Raw genomic sequence first — 23,786 nt, forward strand, 5'->3', positions numbered from 1 at the left:
TTCAGCCCGGACACTGAGATCCAAAGCCGAGGGCCTTCTGGTGGTTCCCTCATTGCGAGAAGTGAGGTTACAGGGAACCAGACAGAGGGCCTTCTCGGTAGTGGCACCTGCCCTGTGGAACGCCCTCCCTTCAGATGTGAAGGAAATAAGCAGCTATCTTCTCTTTAAAATACATCTGAAGGCAGCCCTGTTTAGGGAAATTTTTAATATTTAATTCTGTATTGTTTTAAACACTCAATTGGAAACCGCCCAGAGTGGCTAGAGAAACTCAGCCAGATGGGTGGGGTATAAATAATAAATTATCATTATCATTATTATTATTATTATTACTAAAGGTGTGTGCTGGTTTGTAATCACACAGCTCAAAGATGGAATTAACTCTTTATCAGCAAAGACACAGACTTGGTTGAGTGTCAGACCTAATGAGCAGAGTACCTCATTCCTGGTGCTCTTATTGCATGAAAATCAGTTGCCAAGACTGAAAGTCCCATTCTCCTCATAGCTGTTTAAATTCACTACTCTAGCCACTACACCGACGGTAGTCAACATGCAATCCTCCAGATATTGTTGAACTACAATTCCCATCAGCCTCAGCCATCACAGCCAGGAATGATGGGAGTTGCAGTCCGTCAAAAGATACGGAGAGCACTTCATGGGCTATCCCTGCTCTACACCAGGCACCCCCAAACTCGGCCCTCCAGATGTTTTGGGACTACAATTCCCATCATCCCTGACCACTGGTCCTGTTAGCTAGGGATGATGGGAGTTGTAGTCCCAAAACATCTGGAGGGCCGAGTTTGGGGATCCCTGCTCTACACCATATGGCTGAGGCTGCTCTTTGGATGATGACGCCATGTTGCAACCAAGACAGCGTTTGATAGGTTTACGGGACACGACAGCTGGATTATGTTTGGTTCACAATGAGACGGCCAAAGCCCAACCAAATGCGTTTCTGAGTAGAGGACTCGGAACACACTACTCATGCATCTACTTGCCGTTTCTCGTAGAGTGCTGGTCTCTGTGAAGAGCGACAACAAAGTCAACATCACGGTGGATGGGGACTTGTCCTTTGTGGTCGTGCTTCACCGTGTATGGAAGAAGCATCCAGTCAATGTTGACTTCCTGGGAATCTACGTCCCTCCTGCAAACAACTTCTCCTCCAGTGTGCACGGCCTAATCGGTAACGTCTCCTTGGAGGCAGGGAGCAGGGTTCAGTGCTGCTTGTTGCTGTGTATACATGGGGCCTTGAGAAAGCGATGAGCTTTAGGGAAAAGAGGAAATGCTCAAAACCAGGGTGGGCGGAAGTTAAAGATGGTGCTTCCCCTTTAGAACAGAATTCTCACCTGAACCATTCTGAATGTTGTTACTGTGGTCACAGGCAGGACCAGATTTAGGTTGGATGAGGCCCTAAGCTCCTGAAGGTAATGGGGCCCTTTATATGTCCAGCTGTCCTTTCTCAACAACAAATTGCCACTATTTTTTTCTGTTGAATATATGCTATCTGGTAATTTATGGACCTAATAGGTATCCAAAGCCATTTGCACATAACAGTCCATGCAGAATGTAGGCACCCTATATATAGAAATGAGCAAACCAGGGATATTTTAGGGAGCAGGCTAGCAGGCGGGGCCCATGACTTACGTCATAGGAGCCTACACAACACAAAACACAGTTGCCGTATGTAGGTTTTATTTTATTTGTTTTTTATCTTATATTTTGTAAATGTACATGCAGGTTTTTTTCCCCTTTAATTTTTTTGGGGTCCCCCAAGAGAGGGGGCCCTGAGCTATAGCTTGTTTAGCTTACATGTAAATCTGGCCCTGCCTCAGCCACTGAGCCATGGCCCTTCCCACCTGTGGTAAGTGTATATGGCACATGGGGTTAAATTGGCTACATTTACAACAGGTCCCCGATCCCACACTATTTTCAACGTAAAACGAATTGGGGAAACAATGGCTATGCTAGATCTGCAACCATTCTGACTCCCGCCTCCAAATATTTGGGGATTATAGTTGTGCAAGGGGTAATCCTCTTTAACAAGTGTTTCCACGTCTACAAATGCACTTGTGGGGGGCACACACAGCCCCCCAGGACCGCCTAACGGCGTGATGATTCTCCTCCACCAGGGCAGTTCATGTTGGAGCCAGATGTGCACATCTATAATGAGCGGCCTGGACAAGATCCGGGGAAAGCTGATGCTACCATGGAAGTGAAAGGCCACAAACTCACTGTCACCAGGTAAACCACTTGAGTTAGCTGAAACCAAACCTCTCAACCTCAGAGATGCTCAGAATGGGATGTAAAGATGTAGTTTTGCTTACAGTGAATCTCTTTGTTCATGGTTTATTGTGGAACAGGATGGGGCAAAATTTCACATTGTAGTGAGGAGGAAAGCTGCGAGTTGTGTACAATATAAAATCCAACCACACGGCAGCTTTTTTTCAGGGTCCTCCCAAGCTTTGGGAAACACGTAATTTACGAGTTCTTTTTTCAGTTGAACTCCACATATTTTTATATTGAATCAAAAGTTCCAAATCCTGCAAGGTTTCCCATTCGGGGAAATGGAGGTTCTGCGAGCCACCAGCACCCTTGTTAAGAGTTCATGAGAGCTGGCACTTTTCAACTGATTGTCCCATAGATTTAGTAAACAAAGCTGTTGTGAAGTTAGATTGGGACGTTTTGAGTATTTTGGTCATTCCTTGACAAACCAGCCTCCAGACTTGGGCAGTGCCACCACAGGTGAAGAAAGGTTCCTCTTTTTCGACACCCTAAAATGTTTCTGAAACCATTTCCCCCTAACAAACAGCATCCTGGCAACCGCAGATTAGTGAGGACGATGAGAAGACTATTCCATTCAGCTTTGTTGCATACCACAGTGGTTTTATTTGATTTTGATTTTCCTGCAGAGGTGTGCAGAAAGACTACCGCCTGGACCGTGTCTTTGGGACTGCTGTTCGTTGCTGGTTCGTGCACAACAGTGGGAAGGGCTTTCTCGACGGTCACTACACAGATTACCTTGTCCCCACTTTATACAGCTATCCGAAGCATCCTTGAAAGGGTGGGCGGGCCTAAAGCAGAGGCAGGAGATGGCCAGCATCTGATTAGCCAAGGCTCTTCTCCACCCACGCCGCTGGTGATTTGCTTGTGAACCTGACTTTCCAGGTGAAAACCCCTTTTCCAAGAGAAAAGGCCTGGCAGGCTAGATGCAGCCTGCAGATCCCGCACTGCCCACCCTAGCACAATGAAACCTTCTCCCCACTAAAGACAGCAAACACCTCTCTGCTCATATCTAGGGTACTCCATAACCTTTCTGGGTGTCGTGGAAAAGCAGAAAAGCAACTGGCATACATTGTGGAGTTTGAAAATAAGGCCAAGTAAGATATGGCCATCATATATATATGAAGATTAGTCGTCCTGGTAGGAAAAATATATTTTTCAAAGAGAATAAAAATCTTCCTTTTTGGGATGATGTCGTCTGTTTCATTTCTTTGGCAAAGCCTCCAGGGCTTCCACCACTGCAGCTGGGACAGAAGTCACACAGTATTAGCTACAAATCTAAACTAAAACATCCATTAAATCACTACAGGTATGTTTCCCTGTTGAGAGTACCACACATACAGAGGTCCCCAGATGGATCTCTGAGCTGTGTCTATGTCCCATTTCCCACACCTGACACATGTACACAAATAGCATCTCAGGGCAACATTTGCTTTAGGAGGGCTTATGGATGCTGAGCAGTTTGGGGACTGAATTAGTGGGGCATAAACACAGGTCCTCTTTCTGAAATTAAATTTAGGCTTGCCCAGCTACTTATTGGAAAGAAAACCTCCTGAGACGGAAATATATATTCTTAACTCGAGGCGGTCCTGTCATTGTGAATGTGTTGAGGAAAAAGGACACACTGTCAAATATTCTCTTTTATTTTTAAACAGCAATAAAAAAAAATCACTGTACAAGTCATTATACATTTTTTACAAAACTACTGGAGGTGACGGAAGAGCATTTGGAAGGGAGGGTGGAGGGCTAGATGCAGAAAACAGTATGGAGATAGTCTGCCGTATTCCCTATTTCCCAAAAATAAATGTATCACCGGTGTTACACCACCCATTTCATCCAAGGATGGGGTTGGGGTTCAGACGAGAGGATCCAAACGGCTATGGGGTGCCCCTTCTGGGGGAGCTTTCAAGGATGTCTCCCAGCTACTCCTCAAGACCTCCAAACAGCTAACTGAGAGACCGCTTAGGAGCCAATGTTGCAGCAGGAGAAGGGGCTGTAGAAAATGAAATCAGGTAAAAGCTCATGAAATGGCGACAAGCATGGACCCCGCGTGTTTCACTACAGTTATACCTCAGTTTATGAACAGCCCTTCACAAACTACAGTGGTGCCTCGCAAGACGAAATTAATCCGTTCCGTGAGTCTCTTCGTCTAGCGGTTTTTTCGTCTTGCGAAGCAAGCCCATTGACAGCTTAGCGGATTAGCGCTATTAGCGGTTTAGCGGCTTTTAGTGATCAGCTAAATCCCGTTCGCAACCAGAGGTACTACTGTAGTGTTCCAGTTTGTGAACTTTACCTCAGTCTACAAACGGAAGCCGAACCATGGAAGGGCACTGGTGGTGAGAGGTCTCATTAGGGAAATTGCGCCTCCGTTTAAGAACAGCTTTTGTTTAAGAACAGACTTCAGGAACGGATTAAGTTTGTAAACCGAGGTACCACTGTACTTGGATCCTAAGCAGACTCTCCCATGGGGAGAGCCATAACCTGACTAACACAGGGTTGCCTGGGAGCGGATTCCTCCAAGTGTACTTTCATTAATCACATGGGGGAACATGACAAAAACTGAAGTGAGGACTGAGCCAGCACCTAAAAATTGCCTCTTTCCTAGACCGCCCTTAGCTGGGAGCATGAAATGGGGTTTGGGCTTAGCCACAAACTGAGCTGGCTGGCAGGGCAAGCGAAGAAGAGGAAGCAAACCATCGGAGAGCTTCTCCCTCTTCTAACTCAACTATTCATGGGCGACAGCTCGAGAACAGACGAGATGGGTCATCTACCTTGATATCATCTCGCACAAGCGGTGCATAAGTAAGTCCAGCCCTTCCCAGGCAGGCCAAAATCTGCACCCATAACCTTTAACCCCATTTGGCAGATGAATCACTCCATGTTCTTTGTTGACTTCCAACTTCCGCAAGGCATGTAAGCTACCGATAATTCTACAAGGCAACTGGAAGGCTGCAACTGTTTATAGCTGGCAGCAGATTATAGAGACGGCTTAACGGAATGACTGCTTCCCACGAAATGCACTGGACAATTTGAAATTAAATATTACACTGTAAGGGATTTTAGGCACAAAAAAATTATTGGTTCATAAAAATATAATAAAATTCTGGTTTTTTAAAAATACAAGTTGTAAAACTCTGACACAGTGGAGTTGAGTGCATCAGGGAATCCTTAGGTAGGGTACCTTCCAGTCCGTCTGCTCTTCCAATCATCTCAAGCCAACTTAGAAATGTCTTCATAGGGAATGCCTTCAACTTTACGTCCTTTCAGAGGTCCCTGGGAAGGGAAGTCAGGCAAAGGGAAACCTTCAGTCAGGCAGTTGCTAGCACAGAGCCTAGGACTTGCCGATCAGAAGGTTGGTGGTTTGAATCCCCACGACGAGGTGAGCTCCCGTTGCTCAGTCCCTGCTCCTGCCAACCTAGCTGTTTGAAAGCATGTCAAAGTGCAAGTAGATAAATAGGTACCGCTCCAGCGGGAAGGTAAACGGCGTTTCCGTGCGCTGCTCTGGTTCGCCAGAAGCAGCTTAGTCATGCTGGCCACATGACCCGGAAGCTGTACGCCGGCTCCCTCGGCCAATAAAGCGAGATGAGCGCTGCAACCCCAGAGTCGGCCACGACTGGACCTAATGGTCAGGGGTCCCCTTTACCCCTTTATCTAATTTGAAGATAAAAGGTGAGTAAGGGGGGAAATGAGAGAAGGATATGAAATTCTGCATGGTATAGAGAAAGCGAAGGTGAATAGTGGGAGATTCAGGGCAAAGAAGAAATACTTCTCCATGCAGCAGATAGTTGAACTATGGAATTTTCTCCCACAAAATGTGGTGATGGTCACAGACCTGGGCGGCTATAAAAGTGGATTAGAAAAAAACCAATGCTGGATAAGGCTATTAGTATACCACCCTTGCGATCAGTTGCTAATGGTCTGAGCCAGCAGAGCTCTTTTCATAATCTCTCCCTCCCTGCCAAACTGCACTGTTTACTCAAGAGGAAAGCTCACGAAGCTAAAGTGACCAGAAAAGGAAAAATAGGATAGAAAAACAGGCAAGGAGAGAGATTCTTTCGTCCATTAGGCAAACAGTACTGATGACACAGAAATCTTAAAACGACATTAGCAGTAAATAGAAGCTGAAATGTTAGGAGTTTGCCAAGCTTTGGGAAAATGCACAGGTTAGGCTGGGACTTGGCAAAGCATTATGCAGGATTAGTGAGAAGATTGATCAAGAGCTCTGTTCTAAGGGGGGGTGCAGTTTGGGTTGGGGAATATTTTAATATTTTATTTATGATGCCAAAATACCCAAAATGAGGCTTCGGCAGCAGTCCTGTACAATATTTACCTGGGAGTAAGACCCTCTGGACACAGTGGGACTTACTTCTGAGTAAGCACAGGACTGCCTTGTTAAAGTTCCAAACAGCACACCGTGAGACAGCAGGGGTGAAAAGATACTTACAGTTTCAATGAGTATCGTTGCCGAAAACTTTTTCTCATTTATGCTCTCTAAGGTAGCTTCATTTCCTCTATAGCCCCCGTTTAGAACCAGCACCTTTTTGCCTGAAACATGAACACATGTGAATCTGCATTAGATCGAGTGAAACCCTGAGTCAGCCTAACTTGATGCTGTCTTTTCTGAATGCACAGACACTGGGGTTAGTAACTGGATTCTTCTGCATGCAAAACATTATTCTGTCGCCTGAGCTCACAGAGCTCTATCTCCCAATTTCATTGCTGCCTTCTGGCATTGGGGAGGTTGAGAAGGTGGGATTTGATCAGGAGTAAACATGAGAAGATTGGAAGAAATTTAAAGACTATTTATTGAAACACTGTAAAATTATTGAATGTTAAAATGATGTTGGAACGAAACGAAGTGGTCTTAGCAATAATGTTAAAAGGAATATGTAAAAAGGGATTGATATTAGATGAAAATTCGAAATTATAATATGTGAAGACAAAGAATTAAGAGAAAATAGAGAGGCTATGGATTTGCTGAATTAAATATCTGAATTGGAATACAAAAAAGGGAGGTGTGAGGAAGTCATGAAAATAAGTAAATGAACTGTAAGATATAGAAAGAAGTATGGGAAACAGACTTATTAGAAAAACTAACCAATAAACTGAAACTGACCCAGGGACAAATGGAAGAAGACGCCTTCAGCCCGGTATGGCTCCCCTTTATCACACCCACAGCCCAACAAGACAACGACAAGAATTCACCAACAGCATACGAATCAATAGGGCTAATCTGATTCAAAAACACCCACCCACCCCACTCACACATGAAAACAAAGACCACCACAGCCAATCACAAACAAACAACCTTCTTCTCTAGCGATCGCTCGCAGCCGAGTAAGATTGTCTTCCATAAACACAGTTTTTTAAGTATTTGCCAAGAAATTGTGAGGACTAGATTTTTTTAAAATAAAAAAATGAAGAGATATTTCAGGTTCTGATTACATGGCTTTCGGTTGTCAAAAGCAAGCGGCTCAAATCTTTGCAAGGCTACCGGCAGCCACAATCACCAAGGATGAACTATTAAACTATTTATTATTATTTATTACTTATTAAATCTCTATACCGCTCTTCACTGGAAGATCACAGGGCAGTTTACAATATAAAAACACAACATAGATACTATAACAAGCAAAAAGAATGACCTCCATAGTATTATTCTTTATTAATGTCATAATTACATCAATAATTCTGTCATGTGAACTGGGCCACTGTTGCATTTGGAACTGGAAATTGGTGTTCTGAAATAAGAGTCTAGCCTATGAAAGTCTGTCAGATGACTTCATTAACAGATCCCCCCCCCCGCTACAATTTTAAATTAAGGGTTAACTGATAGCCTAACTTTCCATCTAGTATCACTCCACCTGGGCTTCAAAGTGGTTGGATTCAACAGAAAGCAGCAGCAAGCAAAATTAGGCATGTGATGCTTGGCAGCTACAAAACCACCATCAGTTTTCTTAGTGATTGGGGCCCTAAAGCCAAGACTTGAGCAACATAGACCAATGAGCTGCATCTCAGTTTTCTGGTTTCTAGAAGCCTGAGGCAATGATGAGCGTTTGAAAGTTTAAATGCCTAAAGACATGAAGGAGTCTAGGGCAGGCTTCCTCAACCCTGGTCCTCCAGATATTTTGAGACTACAATTCCCATCATCCCTGACCACTGGTCCTGCTAGCTAGGGATCATGGGAGTTGTAGGCCAAAAAAACATCTGGAGGGCCGAGGTTGAAGAAGCCTGGTCTAGGGAAAGGGAAATGGAAATCTCAAGTTGGTGGCTACTAGGCCTTCTGGCCAGGCTCCATCTCCTGTGCCAGAGGCAGCCTGGGAGGCAAAAACTGTGCTCAGATCCTGCTTTCAGGCTTCCCATAGGGATCTGGTTGGTACTAGGTGGGCCTGATCCAGCAAAGTCTTCTCTTATTGGTCTGGCAAGATGGCTTACCTGGTGCTGGGATCACAGTCTCCAGATGTGTTTGGTCAAGCTTCAATTTATCCCCAGAGTCAATCACCTTGACAACTGCTGTGTATTTGTCAATTACTTCCTATAATATTAATGCACATCATCATCATCATCATTTCAATTTATATACCATCCTTTATCCAAAGATCCCAGGGCAGTGGAGAACATTAAGAACATAATTTACACAGCATAATAGTAAAAACATAATACACAGCATAATAATAAAATAATCATAACAGTCCCCTCACACAAATATAATGGCCTATAGATTATTTAATGGCTAAAGGCCTGGGTAACGAGAATTGTTTCCACCGGGTGCCTAAAGACATGTAGTGATGTCGCCAAGCAAGTGTCTCTGGGAACAGCATTCCACAAATGGGGAGCCACTGCAGGAAAGGCCCATTCTCTAGAGCAGGGGTGTCCAAACATTTTTCAAAGAGGGCCAGACCTGATGAAGTGAACGTGCACGAGGGCCGACCATTTTGCCTGACGTTCTTCGAACCATTAAAATTAAATGCAAATTAACTATTTTATGCAAAGTTAATTGCAAACGGCATAATTTTTATTTCGTCACATGGATGACAAATCTAAACAGTGTTAAATCACTCTGCCTTTCGTATCTGAAGGCCAGATGGAAAAAAAATCCAGGAAGCTGAAATATATGTCAGGAACATTGTAAAGTACATTACATATTTTTGGTAATAAAGGTTGTCTGCCAACTTTTAAGTTCAAAAAATATGAACAGGAACATAACACCAAGTTGGCACAAACTTCTTGATGAGGTTTGACTAGCAAATAAATGTTAAAGGAAGTGTGTGTGTGTGTCCCTTTTTTCCCCCCTCTCCTTAAAAGCACTTTCCTCTCCATTGCTGCAAATGGTCTCCAGGCCAGACTTTGGACATGCCTGCTCTAGAGGCAATGAAACACTTGCCAGGGCGAGGTGGGTGAATGGAACGGTGGATCTCCAATGTACCTCGGGTTACAGCTGCTTCAGGTTGCGTTTTTTCAGGTTGCGGACCACCGAAACCCGGAAGTACCGGAAAGGGGTTACTTCCGGGTTTCAGCGCTTGTGAATGTGCAGAAGCACTAAATCGCACTTTGTGCATGCGCAGAAGCGCCGAATTGCAACCCGCGCGTGTGCAGACGCGGGTTGCAAACGCTGCAGGTTGCGAACGTGCATCCTGCACGGATCACGTTCGCAACACAAGTGTCCACTGTTTAGGGAAGCTTTTAATGTTTGATGTATTACAGTATTTTAATATTTTTTGGGAAGCCGCCCAGAGTGGCTGGGGAAGCACAGCCAGATGGGCGGGTATAAATAATATATTCTTCTTCTTATTATTATTATTATTATATAAGATGGGAAACTTGGGACTGAGCAGTGCAACTTTCCCAAGGCACTTGAATTTTCCATGGCACCTGGCTTTCCCAAAGGCGCGGGATATGAACCTGGCCCTCGCAGGTCCAATGCCAGGTTTTACCAGGGCTCTCTGATTCCTGAATGTGGAACCTGCAACACACCCAGGGCTACTGGACTTCATCTCCCAGCCTGGCCAGGAATGATGGCAGCAACATTGCGGGGGGGGGGGGGACCTGTCCCCACCCCACCCCCCCCTGCCTAAAGTTGCAGCAGCCCAGTGGGGATGCAGAGCGGTGTCTGGGGAAACCCTGAGCCCTGCAGCACAGCTGCTTCAACCACGCCAAATACCTCCCCCCTCAACCATAACGAACATGTTTGCTGACAGATAAAAGGCCAGCGGGCTCACCTTGACAACTGCCTTCTTTTTGTGGTATTTCTCACCCAGTTTCTTCGTTATAATTTTGACCACAATTTCCTGGAGAAGAGAGAGGGGGAAAGGCTATTTATGTATGCCACTACCGCGGCCCGTGTTTCCTTAGCCCCAAAATGGAAAACGAGTGAGGTCCCAACTAAAGAAGAATGGCAACTTAAACTGACGGAATATGCACAGATTGCAGATTTAATACATAGGATAAGAGAAGAAGAAGAATATATGTTTAAAGAAGATTGGAAAATGCTTAATGAATATATGGGTGAAAACTGTATACATTTGAAAACGTTGGCAGAATTAAGATAAATTCAACAGTGTAAAGAAGTTTTGATGGGCGTAAAAGTGGAATAAAGGTAAAGGGACCCCTGACCATTAGGTCCAGTCGTGGCAGACTCTGGGGTTGTGGCACTCATCTCGCTTTACTGGCCGAGGGAGCCAGCGTACAGCTTCCGGGTCATGTGGCCAACATGACTAAGCCGCTTCTGGCAAACCAGAGCAGCGCACAGAAACGCTGTTTACCTTCCTGCCGGAGCGGTGCCTATTTATCTACTTGCACTTGATGTGCTTTCGAACTGCTAGGTTGGCAGGAGCAGGGACCGAGCAACGGGAGCTCACCCCATTGCAGGGATTCGAACGGCTGACCTTCTGATCGGCAAGCCCTAGGCTCTGTGGTTTAACCCACAGCGCCACCTGCGTCCCTAAAAGTGGAATACTGAATGGTTTCATTTATGTAAAATATGCAGGGATCTACGACATGCAAATTGAACCATGGAAGGAGAAGGGAAGTCATTGGTATTTTAAGGTTGTTCAAATGAATATCCTAAAATGTAAAACAGAAAAACCTAACAAAATTTATGCAAGAAATAAAAACAAAAGCATTATTCAATCCCTTCATATTACCACCACATGCAATTTTTCTCATTTGTTCAATTCAAATTACAAATTAAAACAAATTCATCTGATTCATGGGGGGGGGGAGAGATTAAAAAAGGACAAAAAACATTCAGGTAGGTTGCTCTCCTTTCATTTCTCATGGATCTCAGCAGATGCTGCCTGTGAGGACCTTGGCTGCAACCCAGAGGCCCTGTTTATTTGGTTAACCGTTGAGCCACAGACTGTGGTCACAGCTGCTCTGGCCTTGTCCCATTGTCCACCCTTCCCTAATGCACACAAAAAACTAGCACTCCTAGCACCCTCAAAGAACTACACTTCCCAGCATTCTTTGAAGAAAGCCGTGACTCTTTAAAGTGGCATCATACTACTTTATATGCAGCGTGCAGATGGGGCTTGAAAGTGGACTTTTAAAAATTCATTCTGGACCCAGATTAAAAATAAAGTGCTACCCTTCCAATACTCCACATCGTTTGGTCCAGACACAAAACCGGCACGTGAGCAAATCAATCCTCTATTCCATTACGGAGTATTGTTTGGATGGAAGCAGCCTGAAAGTGAAAATGCAGCTTGCACGCTGAATGAGAGGGTCCAGGTCCCCATTTGGATACTTACAGGCTGCAGCCAATGGTCTGTCCGGGAAGATTTCTTCTTCTCTTCCTCAAACTAAGAGATGAAAGGACACAGAACTGGTTCAAATTTAAGATCAAAGGAAGGATGATATTTAAAGTGTGTTGCTTCCATCTTTATTACGGTCATAGATCAGCATAAGTGGGAGGGGGGGTTGCAAACATTTAAAATCTGTAAAACGTTTTGGAAAGCTAAAATTATTAAAACAGAAGGTATATATACACAAAACCTATAAGACTCTAAAAGCAGCTAAAAGAATCTATAAGAAAGGTTAAGAGCATTAAACAGATGTCGTAATTTGTGTGGTACATTTTATAATTTGTATGTTAAAATTAATAAAAATGCATTTAAAAAAAAGAGCATTAAACAGATGTCGAAGAGCATAAAAGGTTAGCTGTCACCAGGTGTGAAGTCTCTGCATGCTACAAGCCCAAGATCAGTGAGCCCTGCATTGAGGGAAACCCCTGTTCACTTCTCCCTACCCAGAATCCCTCTGACTTCTGCTCTCTTCTCTGCTTACCCATTGCCACCTTCAGTGGGGCACTGCCCTAGGGAGTCGGAAAGGATGGAGTGAGTGAACTGCTTCCAACTCCCAGTGTTGATCAAAGGTGCTACCAGGCATCCAATGGAGATGGACCTCCACTGAAAGAGGAAAACCCATGGCATGCGTTTTCCTGCCCATGCTGGATAGCTTGGCTTCAGCAGAAGCAGGGCATGGTAGTCCTCCCAGAACTGGGAAACAAGCACTTGACACGCCTGGAATATGAAAGGGTTTGGTGTTTTTTAGGGGAAAGAATATCTACCATCTGTGGTTCCCCCATGAGTGCTGGAGAGAGAGAGAGAGAGAGAGAGAGAGAGAGAGAGAGAGAGATTGCAGATGACATGGCAGGAATGTGATGGGGGCACATCTGAAATGCAGAGAAGTTGGAGGGTTTGACTGGCCAGTTTCTGCTAAACCATTGAAAAACTTCATTGAGAGTGAGAGAATTGCAGCTGTCTGCTCCCCCTTTTTAACAGGGCATTGAGGATGTGACTGGCCCAGGGCAGGGCCTGACAGACCTATAAGAACTGCTGCTGTGGCTACCACCGAGGAGGACTCCCCTGCTCAGCGCCTGAGGGCCCCAGTCCTGCCACTCACAGTCCTACCCAGGGCAGGGCCTGATGGGCTCTATAAAGGACTGCTGCCACTACTGCTTCTGGGCAGAGAGGGCTCTGTTTGTTTTTGTTTTTTACCTATGTCATTTTAAACTCTGATATGAATGGGTGTATTCTTAGTTTTAGATTTTGATTTATGTGGAAATTGTTTCCCATTTGGTTGTGTATTTTTTTTTTTGATGTGGTTTATTTATTGTTTATGACTTTTGTAATTATGTAAATCTTGTTATGCTGTAAGCCGCCTTGAGCATTGTTTTTTTAACTGTGGAAAGGCGGCATACAAATAAAAAATGATGATGATGATGATGATGATATAAAAGCCTATGGCTATCAATTTACAAAGCACTCTGATATGAGTGTTCATTAAATCCAGTTTGTGGCACAGGTCATCGTCCGACGAATTTTGAGCGCTGCTATGCAGAATCTGGCAACATTATATGTGGTAGCAGGGTTGGTATCTGAGAGCAGCAGGGGAATATAGAATTGTCCTATGAGCCCTGGGTACTTATGGAGTAGTGGGGAGATGAGGCTAATACAAATGTCTCTATAATATAGGCAGTGGAGAAGCACATGCTCTGTTGTTTCAATTTGTCCAGAATCACATGGGCATTAACCAGTCCCCAAAGAATGAATTTTATGACTTCCAGAGAGGTATCACCAACAACATGCGACCACACCCCACTTGATAGGGATATGCTTCCCCCAGCCCACCCCTCAACATTTCAACCGTGAGAATCTGAACTGTAAAAAAACAACTATTGTCTGGAATATATTTTCCATACACTTTCCCAGACAGCAATGCCCCTGGTGGCTCTATCACATTTTACTCAAGGTGCAAAGAGAGATGTTTTTGAGAAAGGGGGCTTCTTATTATAGTGAGAAGCATGAATCAATGGGCTCTGGGAGAGGAGATGGGGACTGCTTTGCTCCTCCTGGTTAGCTCTCTCCAGAACAACCATGGGCTGCCATCTAGGTCCGCCCTAACGTTTACGGGTCGTGGTTTGTCCAAGAGGGCGAAACCAGAAGCCCAAATTTGAACGATGCACCAAACCATAGCTCAACAAAATGCAGTAGCAAAATGCAAAGCAGCTGTAATCTCCTTTCTAGAAATTCACAGGTTGGTGCTAAGCCATGATACGGATTAGTGTGAAGTGTAAACCTCTTACTTTTTCAAGCTATTCAGATGGAAATCTTAACCCCGCATGGCTGCTTTATGTTTCTTGCAGATCTCCATGCTTTGTTCCCTTTTTTTTTCTTTCACATTTGCAACTTAATTCTGCAAATTTCATCTCACTGCACCTCCATGATCTCGTCGAGGGCTGTTTTCTTCTTCTTCTTCTTCTCCTTCTCCTTCTCTGAATTCTGAGGTGTTTCTTTCCGCTTCACTGTGGGTGCTGCTCCTGCCTCCTTCAATGCACTGGATCCAAGCGCGCTGAAAAAAGAGAACGCAGACGAACAATGCAAACCTAACCCCTGTCTACTCAGAAGCTAAGTCCTAGTGAATTCAACAGGGCTTACTCTCGGGTAAGCGGGGCTAGGCCTGCAGCCTGAGACTGCAAGCTTTCTCAGAGAAACATAAGACTTAACAGGGGCTGCAAAGGCCCACCCCCCTCTCCAAGAAGCAGCTTGATTGGGCCAGCAGAGTGCCAATCCGATTGCCACTAAGAAACTCAAGTCCTGTGCTCGGATATTAAATGCTGCTCTATACCTCTGCCTATCATGCTCAGTTTATCCTGTTCCCAAGTGAATAAGGGTTGAATTCAATGGAATTCTACTCAGACCTACTGGTATCAGTGAGTCTATGTTAGGTATTCCCATTAATTTCAATTGGACTACCCTGAGTATGGCTAGCACTGGGTGCAATTCTATGGGCTGGATTCAACAGACGTAGCAGTAGAAGGAATACAAGGGCTTTTGCCGGCACAACAGGGCTGAATGATCGCAAGAGCACAATGCTGAATTTCTCCCTGTATTTTCAAACCACCCCTTCCATTTCTGGTCAAGGATCAGAAAACGAAGGTTGCTGATAGTGCAACTGGGTTTAGATAGGAGGGTGTTAAGAGCCCACAGGGACATGAAATGAAGTTATGGAAAGAGTCAGGGAGATGGAAAGGAGATGTCTTGAAATTCCACCCCTCCAACGCTGACCCATGTTCCAGATTTTTCAAAGGAAAGCAGAAGCTGGCAAGATTGCCACTCCCAAGCTTGGAGTACAATCCCAAAGGTTGTCCTCCTTTCTCTGAGGTGTGAAGGGAGAGGCAGAAAAGTCAGGTAATGGGGGGCACCCTGTGGAACAAACTTGTCGACTGGCAAAATAATCACAGTGCGAATAAGGGCAGATGAGAAACAAAAAATGCAGACTGGAAAGACACTGACCTGGCTTTGGAATGAGATGCTGTTGAAGTGCTTGCTCCTTTGCACAAATTAAATACCACTGAAATAAAGGGAAAAAAGATGTTCCCTCTTAGTTCATGCTCTCCAGACAATGAGTTCAATCTCAGGCTTGCCAATTGGTTCCCGCAAAAGCCTTGCCTGGGGAGATCACAGGGTTCCATATCCATTATTAATTATTATTATTATTATTATTATTATTATTATTATTATTATTATTATTATTACCCCGCCCATCAGGCTGGGCCTCCCCAGCCACTCTGGGCAGCTTCCAAAAAAAATTAAATTAATATTACAAATATTAAAATACTATAATACTATAATTTACCTTTCTCCTCCTCGTTTTCTCTGTTCAGTTCTGTGTAGACCGGTTCTCCCTGCGAGAGGATAACAGAGCAACTTCAGGGCTTGAGCACACCACTGACGAACACAAGCCAGAGCAGTTCTGGGAGTTTAAACTTAACAGTGACTGAGGATGAAGGAGGGAAGTTAAGCAAGACTCTATGAACCAAGTGGAGCCCTTTTAGAAACAGGCAGCTTTTGGACAGATGAAAGTGACAGCAGGGAAGGTCACAGGTCGGGGACGCATTGGGAATCAAGGAAAGGAAGACAGGGATGATGGTGGATGTTGCCACCAACGCAGGAACCACTTGCCAGTGGAGCAGAGCAACTATGCTAGCCTCCCAGCAGGTGGGTCGCTGTTGTTCATTGGGAAGGAGAGCAGGGAGGCGGCGGGCAGGTCAGCAAGGTGCAAAGGCACCACCAGGAACACTAGATTGGCTCTATCAGTGTGTCTGCAGCTCACCGGCCTTGTGGCTGCCTTGCCCCCCCAACAGCTGGGTCACTGTTGCTTACCAAGAGAGAGGGAGGCAAAGCAGCAGGCAAGTTGATGTGCTGCAAATGCACTGACAGGGCCATGCTGGTGCCCTGCTGAAATGTTTGCAGCACGCCAACTCCTGCTGCTTACTGGTAAACAAGAAGCTTCCTATGCTAGGAAGCTAGCAAAATAGCTCCGCCCCTTCCGCACCAACCTCCTTGGGCATTCTAGTTACACCCAATGACCTTTGCACTTCGAATCTGATGGAAAAGACCTTTGCAGACCTGCTCTTTCCCCTCCAAGCCTCTCCGGACTTGTTCTTCAATGAATCGGGCCGTTTTCTCTTCATCATCCAGGTCCTGTTTCTTTTTCTTCTCCTGCTCTTGCTGCCTCCGGATCGTCTCGGGGTCCCGGTCGATATATTGGATGTACCAGCCTTTGGGAGTTTCGTCGACTTTGCAGAAGCCTTTAAAAACACACAAAGCAAGAGAATGCTTATGGTCGTTCAGAAACAAGAAACGGGAATGTACGTCCAGGAATTGAGATTTGGGTGTCCTCCATGCTCTTTTTCAGTCAATACAAAATTAGTCACAGGTTGATGCTGTGGCATGACAAGCTAGCAGATCTCTGTTGCTGTATTAAAGAGAACTGGGGTACTGTACAGTGGTACCTCGGGTTAAGTACTTAATTCATTCCGGAGGTCCGTTCTTAACCTGAAACTGTTCTTACCCTGAAGCACCACTTTAGCTAATGGGGCCTCTTGCTGCCGCTGCGCCTCCGGAGCACATTTCTGTTCTCAACCTGAAGCAAAGTTCTTTAACCCGAGGTACTATTTCTGGTTTAGCGAAGTCTGTAACCTGAAGTGTATGTAACCTAAGGTACCACTGTATTGGGAAATAAGGGAATGAGCCAAAAACCTCCACTTCAAATCTCTTCCCAGTTACAAACCCAAGAGAGGGCCCATAACCCTTCTTTCAGCTGCAAATCAATTCCCTCTTCTCCCATACCTGGCCATCTGCACTGTAAGATGGTTTCAAGTGTATGCACCAGACTTCCCAAGCATGGTACCCTCCTGGAGTTTTGGACTACAGCTCCCATCATCCCAAGCTAGCACTGCCCAATCTTCAAGGGTTATGAATCTGTCTAGAGAGGGTCAAACCTTGTGAAGTCAATCCACTCTGTTAGCAGCACCGAAGTGACCTCCCCAGGGCACAAGCCTGGGCAGTGTGTCTGGAGGTCCTGAGCTGCCCAGACGACAAGACCTCTTGGCCTTGCTGATGTAGTCCAAAGGAAAGCAGAGAAAGACATTTGGCACCAGCATGGCTGCAGGATTGCCAGAAGGAGGCATACAAGGCACCATCCAACTGTCTTAGGGACTCTGCTCCAGATTTGTGTAGGGTTATTTCTCTTGAAGATATTTCACAAGGCAGTGCAAGTTTAGGATCAGAGCTTTCCTGCTCCTAATGGGCTACTTTCCCAGGTTGATGAGCCCCATCTGCCCCTCGCTTCCTTCTACAACATGTGCAGAAACCGCCTTCTTGACTGTTAGACCCACTTTTGGTCTCATATGCTCAATCCACCAGAGCCTCTGTACAGTGGTACCTCTGGTTGCAGACGGGATCTGTTCCGGAGCTCGGGTCAGATCCTGAGGTTTCCGCAACCAGGGGGACCGCTTCTGCACATGCGAGCGCGGTGACAGAGTGCTTCTGCTCATGCACGCGGCGCGGTAGAGCGCTTCTGCACATGCAGTAAAACCCGGAATAATACTTCCAGGTTTGCCGTGTACATATCCTGAAGGATACGTAACAGGAGGTGAACGTAAGTAGAGGTACCACTGTATTTATATGTGGGGGAAATCCCTAACACATTGAGGGCTTGAGACCCATCGTAATCGCTAGACCATTACTTGCACACTTTCAAACATACTGTCACTATCATTAAGTACTAGTAACGTGTTGCTGCTTTTTTAAAAAAAGAAGGATTAAGCCTGTGCCCAACTATCCATTATATGACACTGTCCCTTTGGATTAGATGAATTTGGAACAACTGAATGAAAGATAGAATAATTCGCAACAGCAAGATAATGCTCTCAGACATTTTCAACACCAGAATTCCTAGGTGTTTCTTGGTTTCCTTTTTGAAGCCATCCATTCACAAACAGAAGACAGAATTACCTTCTCTCCCTAGCCACTTGGTAAAGTCCGTCAGAGTTTCCCACTGGGTAGCATTCATATGGATGTGTTCTCGGTGACTAATATATTCATTATATACTATATTATTGTGGACCCTCTTTGTTCCTAGAAGGGAAAAAAAGGCTCTTAATAACAAGTCTGAAGTTAGATAGAAAGAACTCTGAATTTTAAGAAATGTGATTCTGTTCCAACCAAGTGATTTACCAAATCTTCTTCTGAGAAGTTCTAAGAAATCATTCCGGAATTCCCTAGGGAAATATAAAAGGGACAATTGCAGCAAATGTATGTCTGACCAAAATCAGATATGAAGATAACTGCTTCCATTTGTGTGCAAGTATGCTAGCTTCTGAGTAACACAGAACTCTTCCTAGGTAAGAGCTGGATGTGACTTTGATCTCTTCATTATACTGAAACTCATTATACTGAAACTCAGGAAGATTACTTGATCCCAATCACATAAGGGTAGATCAATTCCCCATGGGGGAATCCACATATTGAAAGTTCTTTGTATGTGCAAATCACCACACTGAAAAGGTTGTGCTGCTTGCTTGTTTTTTGTCCTGGTATATAAGAGGTTTTTCTTTTTCTGGGAAGTGTTTTAAAAGATTATGGATACAGGTCAAATCTACAAAAAAATTGCAGAACAACAGAACACCATGCAGGGAAAGTAAAGGTGGGAAATTATTCTGTGAGGCAAGCTGAAAAACATGCACTGACCAAATGATTTCCCTAGTATCGCACTGAATTCCGTGATATGCCTTTGTATGATTATAATATATAACAATAATTAACAAACAGCAGTAAAAACAGTGCCAATATTTTGGCCAAACTCACTCTGAAAAATAATCCATGAATTGCTGAGGATCTTCAGACGCCAGCAGCAGCTGTCGCTGGTGAGATTCTGACATGCAATGACATTTAAACCCATTCTAGGAGGGAAATGTAATAAGAGGGTTGTACTCAGAGATGACAAGCAACCTGCATCAAAAAACCCCACAATAAAACTTTAGGTGGAAATGCAAAATGTGTGAAGCTTTTTCCTTGAGCATTTTCCAGAAGGACGTTGCTTACGGCTTACGTACCCAGCCACAAATCTTTTATATTACTACTACTACAGTGGTGCCCTGCAAGACGAATGCCTCGCAAGACGAAAAACCCGCTAGACGAAAGGGTTTTCCGTTTTGGAGGCGCTCCGCAAAACGAATTTCCCTATGGGCCTGCTTCGCAAGACGAAAATGTCTTGCGAGTTCCTGTGGGGTTTCTTCCCTTTTTTCTCCCTTTTCCTAAGCCCTAAGCCGCTTATCAGCTGATCCGCTGATAAGCCGCTTATCAGCGGATCCACTAAAAGCCGCTAATAGCGCTAATCCGCTAAGCTGTCAATGGGCTTGCTTCGCAAGACGAAAAAACCGCTGTACGAAGAGCCTCACGGAATGGATTAATTTCGTCTTGCGAGGCACCACTGTACAGTAATTGAATTTATATACCACCCTATACTTGGGGGTCTCAGGGCGGTTCACAGGATATCATTATTACTGCATATTTATTAAAGGTCTATACTGCCCTTCATCCAAGTATCACAGGGCGGTTTACAATGTGAAACACAAAAATACACACCATGGTAACAAAAGCAATAACCCGCCTTCACAGATACAGTTTAAAAGGCCATAGATGATTTAATTAGCCGAAGGCCGTAATGTTCCAAGGGCGCATGGTATCCTAAATTATCAGAGATATTTAACCTGAGTGGATTTCCAAAGCATAGCTTACTCGAGAACAACTTCAGAAGGTATACAAGAGTCCTTTCTTGCAAAGGTGATGAGCCATTAATGTCAAGCAGAGCCCCCAAGTCCAGGGGCAACATACATGCGAAGCTTTGCCTTTGCTTTTTAAATTCTGCAGATTTTCAAATGTTTGTGGGTGGGTGGGGATATGAATGCTTCGTTTTCGTGTCTGCTTTTGTTATGTATTTTGCGTTCTCGCTTTGTATTTTCTTTTTTTCTGTTGTGAACCGCCCTGGGATATTCGGGCAAAGGGTGGTAAATAAAATAATAATAATACAGTGGTACCTCGGGAAGCGGGTGGTGCTGTGGGTTAAACCACAGAGTTTAGGATTTGCGAATCAGAAGGTCGGTGGTTTGAATCCCCGTGAGGGGGTGAGCTCCCGTTGCTCGGTCCCTGCTCCTGCCAACCTAGCAGTTCAAAAGCATGTCAAAGTGCAAGTAGATAAATAGGTACTGCTCCGGCGGGAAGGTAAATGGCGTTTCCGTGCGCTGCTCTGGTTCGCTAGAAGTGGCTTAGTCATGCTGTACGACGGCTCCCTCAGCCACTAAAGCGAGATGAGCGTCGCAACCCCAGAGTCGACCACGACTGGACCTAATGGTCAAGGGTGCCTTTACCTTTACCTCGGGTTAAATACTTAATTCGTTCCGGAGGTCCGTTCTTAACCTGAAACTGCTCTTAACCTGAAACACCACTTTAGTGAATGGGACCTCCTGCTGCTGCCGGAGCACGATTTCTGTTCTCATCCCGAAGCAAAGTTCTTAACCTGAGGTACTATTTCTGGGTTAGCGGAGTCTGTAACTTGAAGCGTCTGTAACCTGAAGTGTATGTAACCTGAAACGTATGTAACCCGAGGTACCACTGTAATAAGGATGGCGGTGGTGATACAACACAAAACAGATATATAATAATAATAATAATAATTTATTATTTGTACCCCGCCTATCTGGCTGGGCTTCCCCAGCCACTCTGGGCGGCTTCCAACAAAGATGAAAAATACACTAAAATGTCACATATTAAAAACTTCCCTGAACAGGGCTGCCTTCAGATGTCTTCTGAATGTCAGGTTGTTGTTTATCGCTTTGACATCTGCTGGAAGGGCGTTCCACAGGGTGGGCGCCACCACCAAGAAGGCCCTCTGCCTGGTTCCCTGTAGCTTTGCTTCTCGCAATGAGGGAACCGCCAGAAGGCCCTCGGTGCTGGACCTCAGCGTCCGGGCAGAACGATGGGGGTGGAGACGCTCCTTCAGGTACAGTGGTGCCCCGCAAGACGAACGCCTCGCAAGACGGAAAACCCGCTAGACGAAAGGGTTTTCCGTTTTGGAGGCGCTTCGCAAGACGAATTTCCCTATGGGCTTGCTTCGCAAGACGACAGCCCATAGGGAAATCTCCGGGACAGTGGGGAAGCGCAGCTCCTCCGAAGCCTGGCGGCGGGGCGGGGACACCTCCTCCCGCCGCCGGGCTTCGGAAGGATGCCCCGATGCCGGGCGGCGAGGCGGGAACGCCTCCCCCCGCTGCCCGGCATCGGAACGATGTCCCGAAGCCGAGCGGCGGGGCGGGAACGCCTCCCCCCGCCGCCCGGCATCGGAACGATGTCCCGAAGCCGGGCGGCGGGGCCGCGAAGCCTGGGCGCGCTGGCAACTCTCCGCAAGGAGCGCTCCCGCTGCTTGCGGAGAGGTCCGCGAAGCCTGTCCTGGACCTCTTCTGAAGGCAGGCGGGGGGCAAAAGTCTTTGTCCCCCCTGCTTGCCTTCCCAGGGGCTTTTAAATCGCCCGGACAGCGGAGAAGTCCTCCGCTGTCCCGGGCGATTTTAAAATGCCGCCCGCCAGAAGAGGTCGGGGGAAGGCGGTTTCCATAGGAACGCATTAATTGATTTTCAATGCATTCCTATGGAAAACCGTGCATCGCAAGACGAAAAACTCGCAAGACGAAGAGACTTGCGGAACGAATTAATTTCGTCTTGCGAGGCACCACTGTATACTGCGCCTGGCTCTGGCGGCTCTACTGGGCCCCCTTCCACACAACACCCCCCTCCCCGCAAAACCCTTCCTCTCCCACCTCATCCCGGCACTGCTTCTGGCACATCTGGCAGTACCAGCGCAGCTTCTGCAGCCCCTTCGACTTGATGCGGTTGGCGATGGCCTTGGGGCTCAGGAAGTCCGTCTTCCCCATGGCGGCGGCGGCGGCGGCGGAGCGACAGAGGAGCAAGCAAGCAAACAACAATCCAGAGCCGCTTCCGGGTTCTTCCCCCCCCTTAGGAAGGGCCGGAAGCGGAAGTGACGAATATAACCAATCCTCATTCCCATAGAACGGGGGAGACGGAAAGGGTAGAGGAGTAGACAGACGCTGACTTCCGGTTCCAAATTTGGAAATAAGGGCAGCAGCAAGAAGGACGCCCACACTTGCTGCAGTGGAAGCAGATGCGGTTTTTTATATATAATTGTTATTGGGTGATGCACAGTCACACTCAGAGCAGACCCGCTGAAATAGAGTGGTGGCAATAGGGCCTGGCCTTGATACGGCTACAATTGCACTCTTAAAGCAATTCTTATAATTATCCCTCTTTTTTTGATAAAAGAAGTGGCAAACAGCTCATCGATAGATCTATCAAATGTATTTAGTCTACATATCTTTCACATATATACACACACATATATATTATAGATTAGATATAGATGTGAAATATTTTTTATATATTAAATACAATATATTATATTATATTATATTATATTATATTATATTATATTATATTATATTATATTATATTATATTATATTATATTATATTAAATACACTAGATCTATAGATGCGCTGTCTGGATATCTATATGGATATATCTATCAAATGTTTTTATATATATATATATATATATTATATATATATATATAATATATATATATATATATATATATATATATATATATATATATATATATATATATATATAAAATAGCTGTCAATGTTTCCCTTTTTTAAGGGAAATTCCCTTATTCGGAATAGGATTCCTCGCAAGAAAAGGGAAAAGTTGACAGTTATGAGATATATATATATATATATATATACACTAAAAAATTTGATAGATATATCAAATGCGCATCTATCTACCTATAGATCTAGTTTATTTAATCTATAATGTATTTATGCACACACACGTACGTACAATGTATTCAGATACTGAAATTAATTTATGGACCATCTCTATGGAATCACCCGGGAGGGCGTGCCGCTCTTGCCCCTCATCTCTATGGTCCGCCCCTGCGCGGCATAAGAGAGTCCGGAAAAGGTAAAACCCGACCGGTTTGCCCTTGTGGCGGACCATAGAGACGCGCGTAGAGCGAGGCTCCAGGTTCCGGCGCCCTTTCACCCGGAAGCTGTCCTCCCCCCCCTCGCCTGCCGTGGCCTTCTCTTCCTTA

The 23,786-nt window shown here is 45.2% G+C and overlaps 2 protein-coding genes across 3 annotated transcripts in view; one reads left to right on the forward strand and one right to left on the reverse strand.

Annotated features, from left to right (window-relative positions):
- ITIH2 (inter-alpha-trypsin inhibitor heavy chain 2) overlaps positions 1-3,466 on the forward strand; it is a 45,423-nt gene extending 41,957 nt beyond the window's left edge. For both annotated transcript variants that reach the window (XM_081879702.1, XM_081879703.1), the window contains 3 exons: positions 1,008-1,180; positions 2,127-2,238; positions 2,907-3,466. In XM_081879702.1, the coding sequence (XP_081735828.1) occupies positions 1,008-1,180; positions 2,127-2,238; positions 2,907-3,054 (433 nt within the window). In that variant the 3' untranslated portion in view covers positions 3,055-3,466. The remainder of the gene's footprint in view (positions 1-1,007; positions 1,181-2,126; positions 2,239-2,906) is intronic.
- A 433-nt stretch (positions 3,467-3,899) lies between these two features.
- Positions 3,900-22,607, reverse strand: KIN (Kin17 DNA and RNA binding protein). The gene is made up of 14 exons (XM_081880110.1): positions 22,432-22,607; positions 19,431-19,525; positions 18,801-18,844; positions 18,579-18,701; positions 16,689-16,870; positions 15,916-15,964; positions 15,573-15,630; positions 14,496-14,628; positions 12,027-12,077; positions 10,497-10,565; positions 8,713-8,812; positions 6,722-6,822; positions 5,459-5,550; positions 3,900-4,270 (listed from the first exon to the last, which is right to left on the reverse strand). The coding sequence occupies exons 1-13, from the start codon at positions 22,543-22,545 to the stop codon at positions 5,488-5,490; spliced, it is 1,182 nt and encodes a 393-aa protein (XP_081736236.1). The 5' UTR covers positions 22,546-22,607; the 3' UTR covers positions 3,900-4,270; positions 5,459-5,487.
- Between the last annotated feature and the right edge of the window lie 1,179 nt (positions 22,608-23,786).

Source organism: Podarcis erhardii (genome assembly GCF_964252035.2).
Source record: "Podarcis erhardii genome assembly, chromosome: 10".
NCBI lineage: Eukaryota > Metazoa > Chordata > Lepidosauria > Squamata > Lacertidae > Podarcis > Podarcis erhardii.

What these genes read in the sequence shown, in the direction of transcription:
- KIN (XM_081880110.1), bottom strand. Translation starts at nt 22,545, where the DNA reads ATGGGGAAGACGGACTTCCTGAGCCCCAAGGCCATCGCCAACCGCATC. An exon ending in CAAGTGGCTAGGGAGAGAAG is followed by an intron (nt 16,871 to 18,578) that starts GTAATTCTGTCT and finishes GTGTTTTTAAAG; the next exon opens with GCTTCTGCAAAGTCGACGAA. An exon ending in GCTTGGAGGGGAAAGAGCAG is followed by an intron (nt 15,965 to 16,688) that starts GTCTGCAAAGGT and finishes ATCCTCTCGCAG; the next exon opens with GGAGAACCGGTCTACACAGA.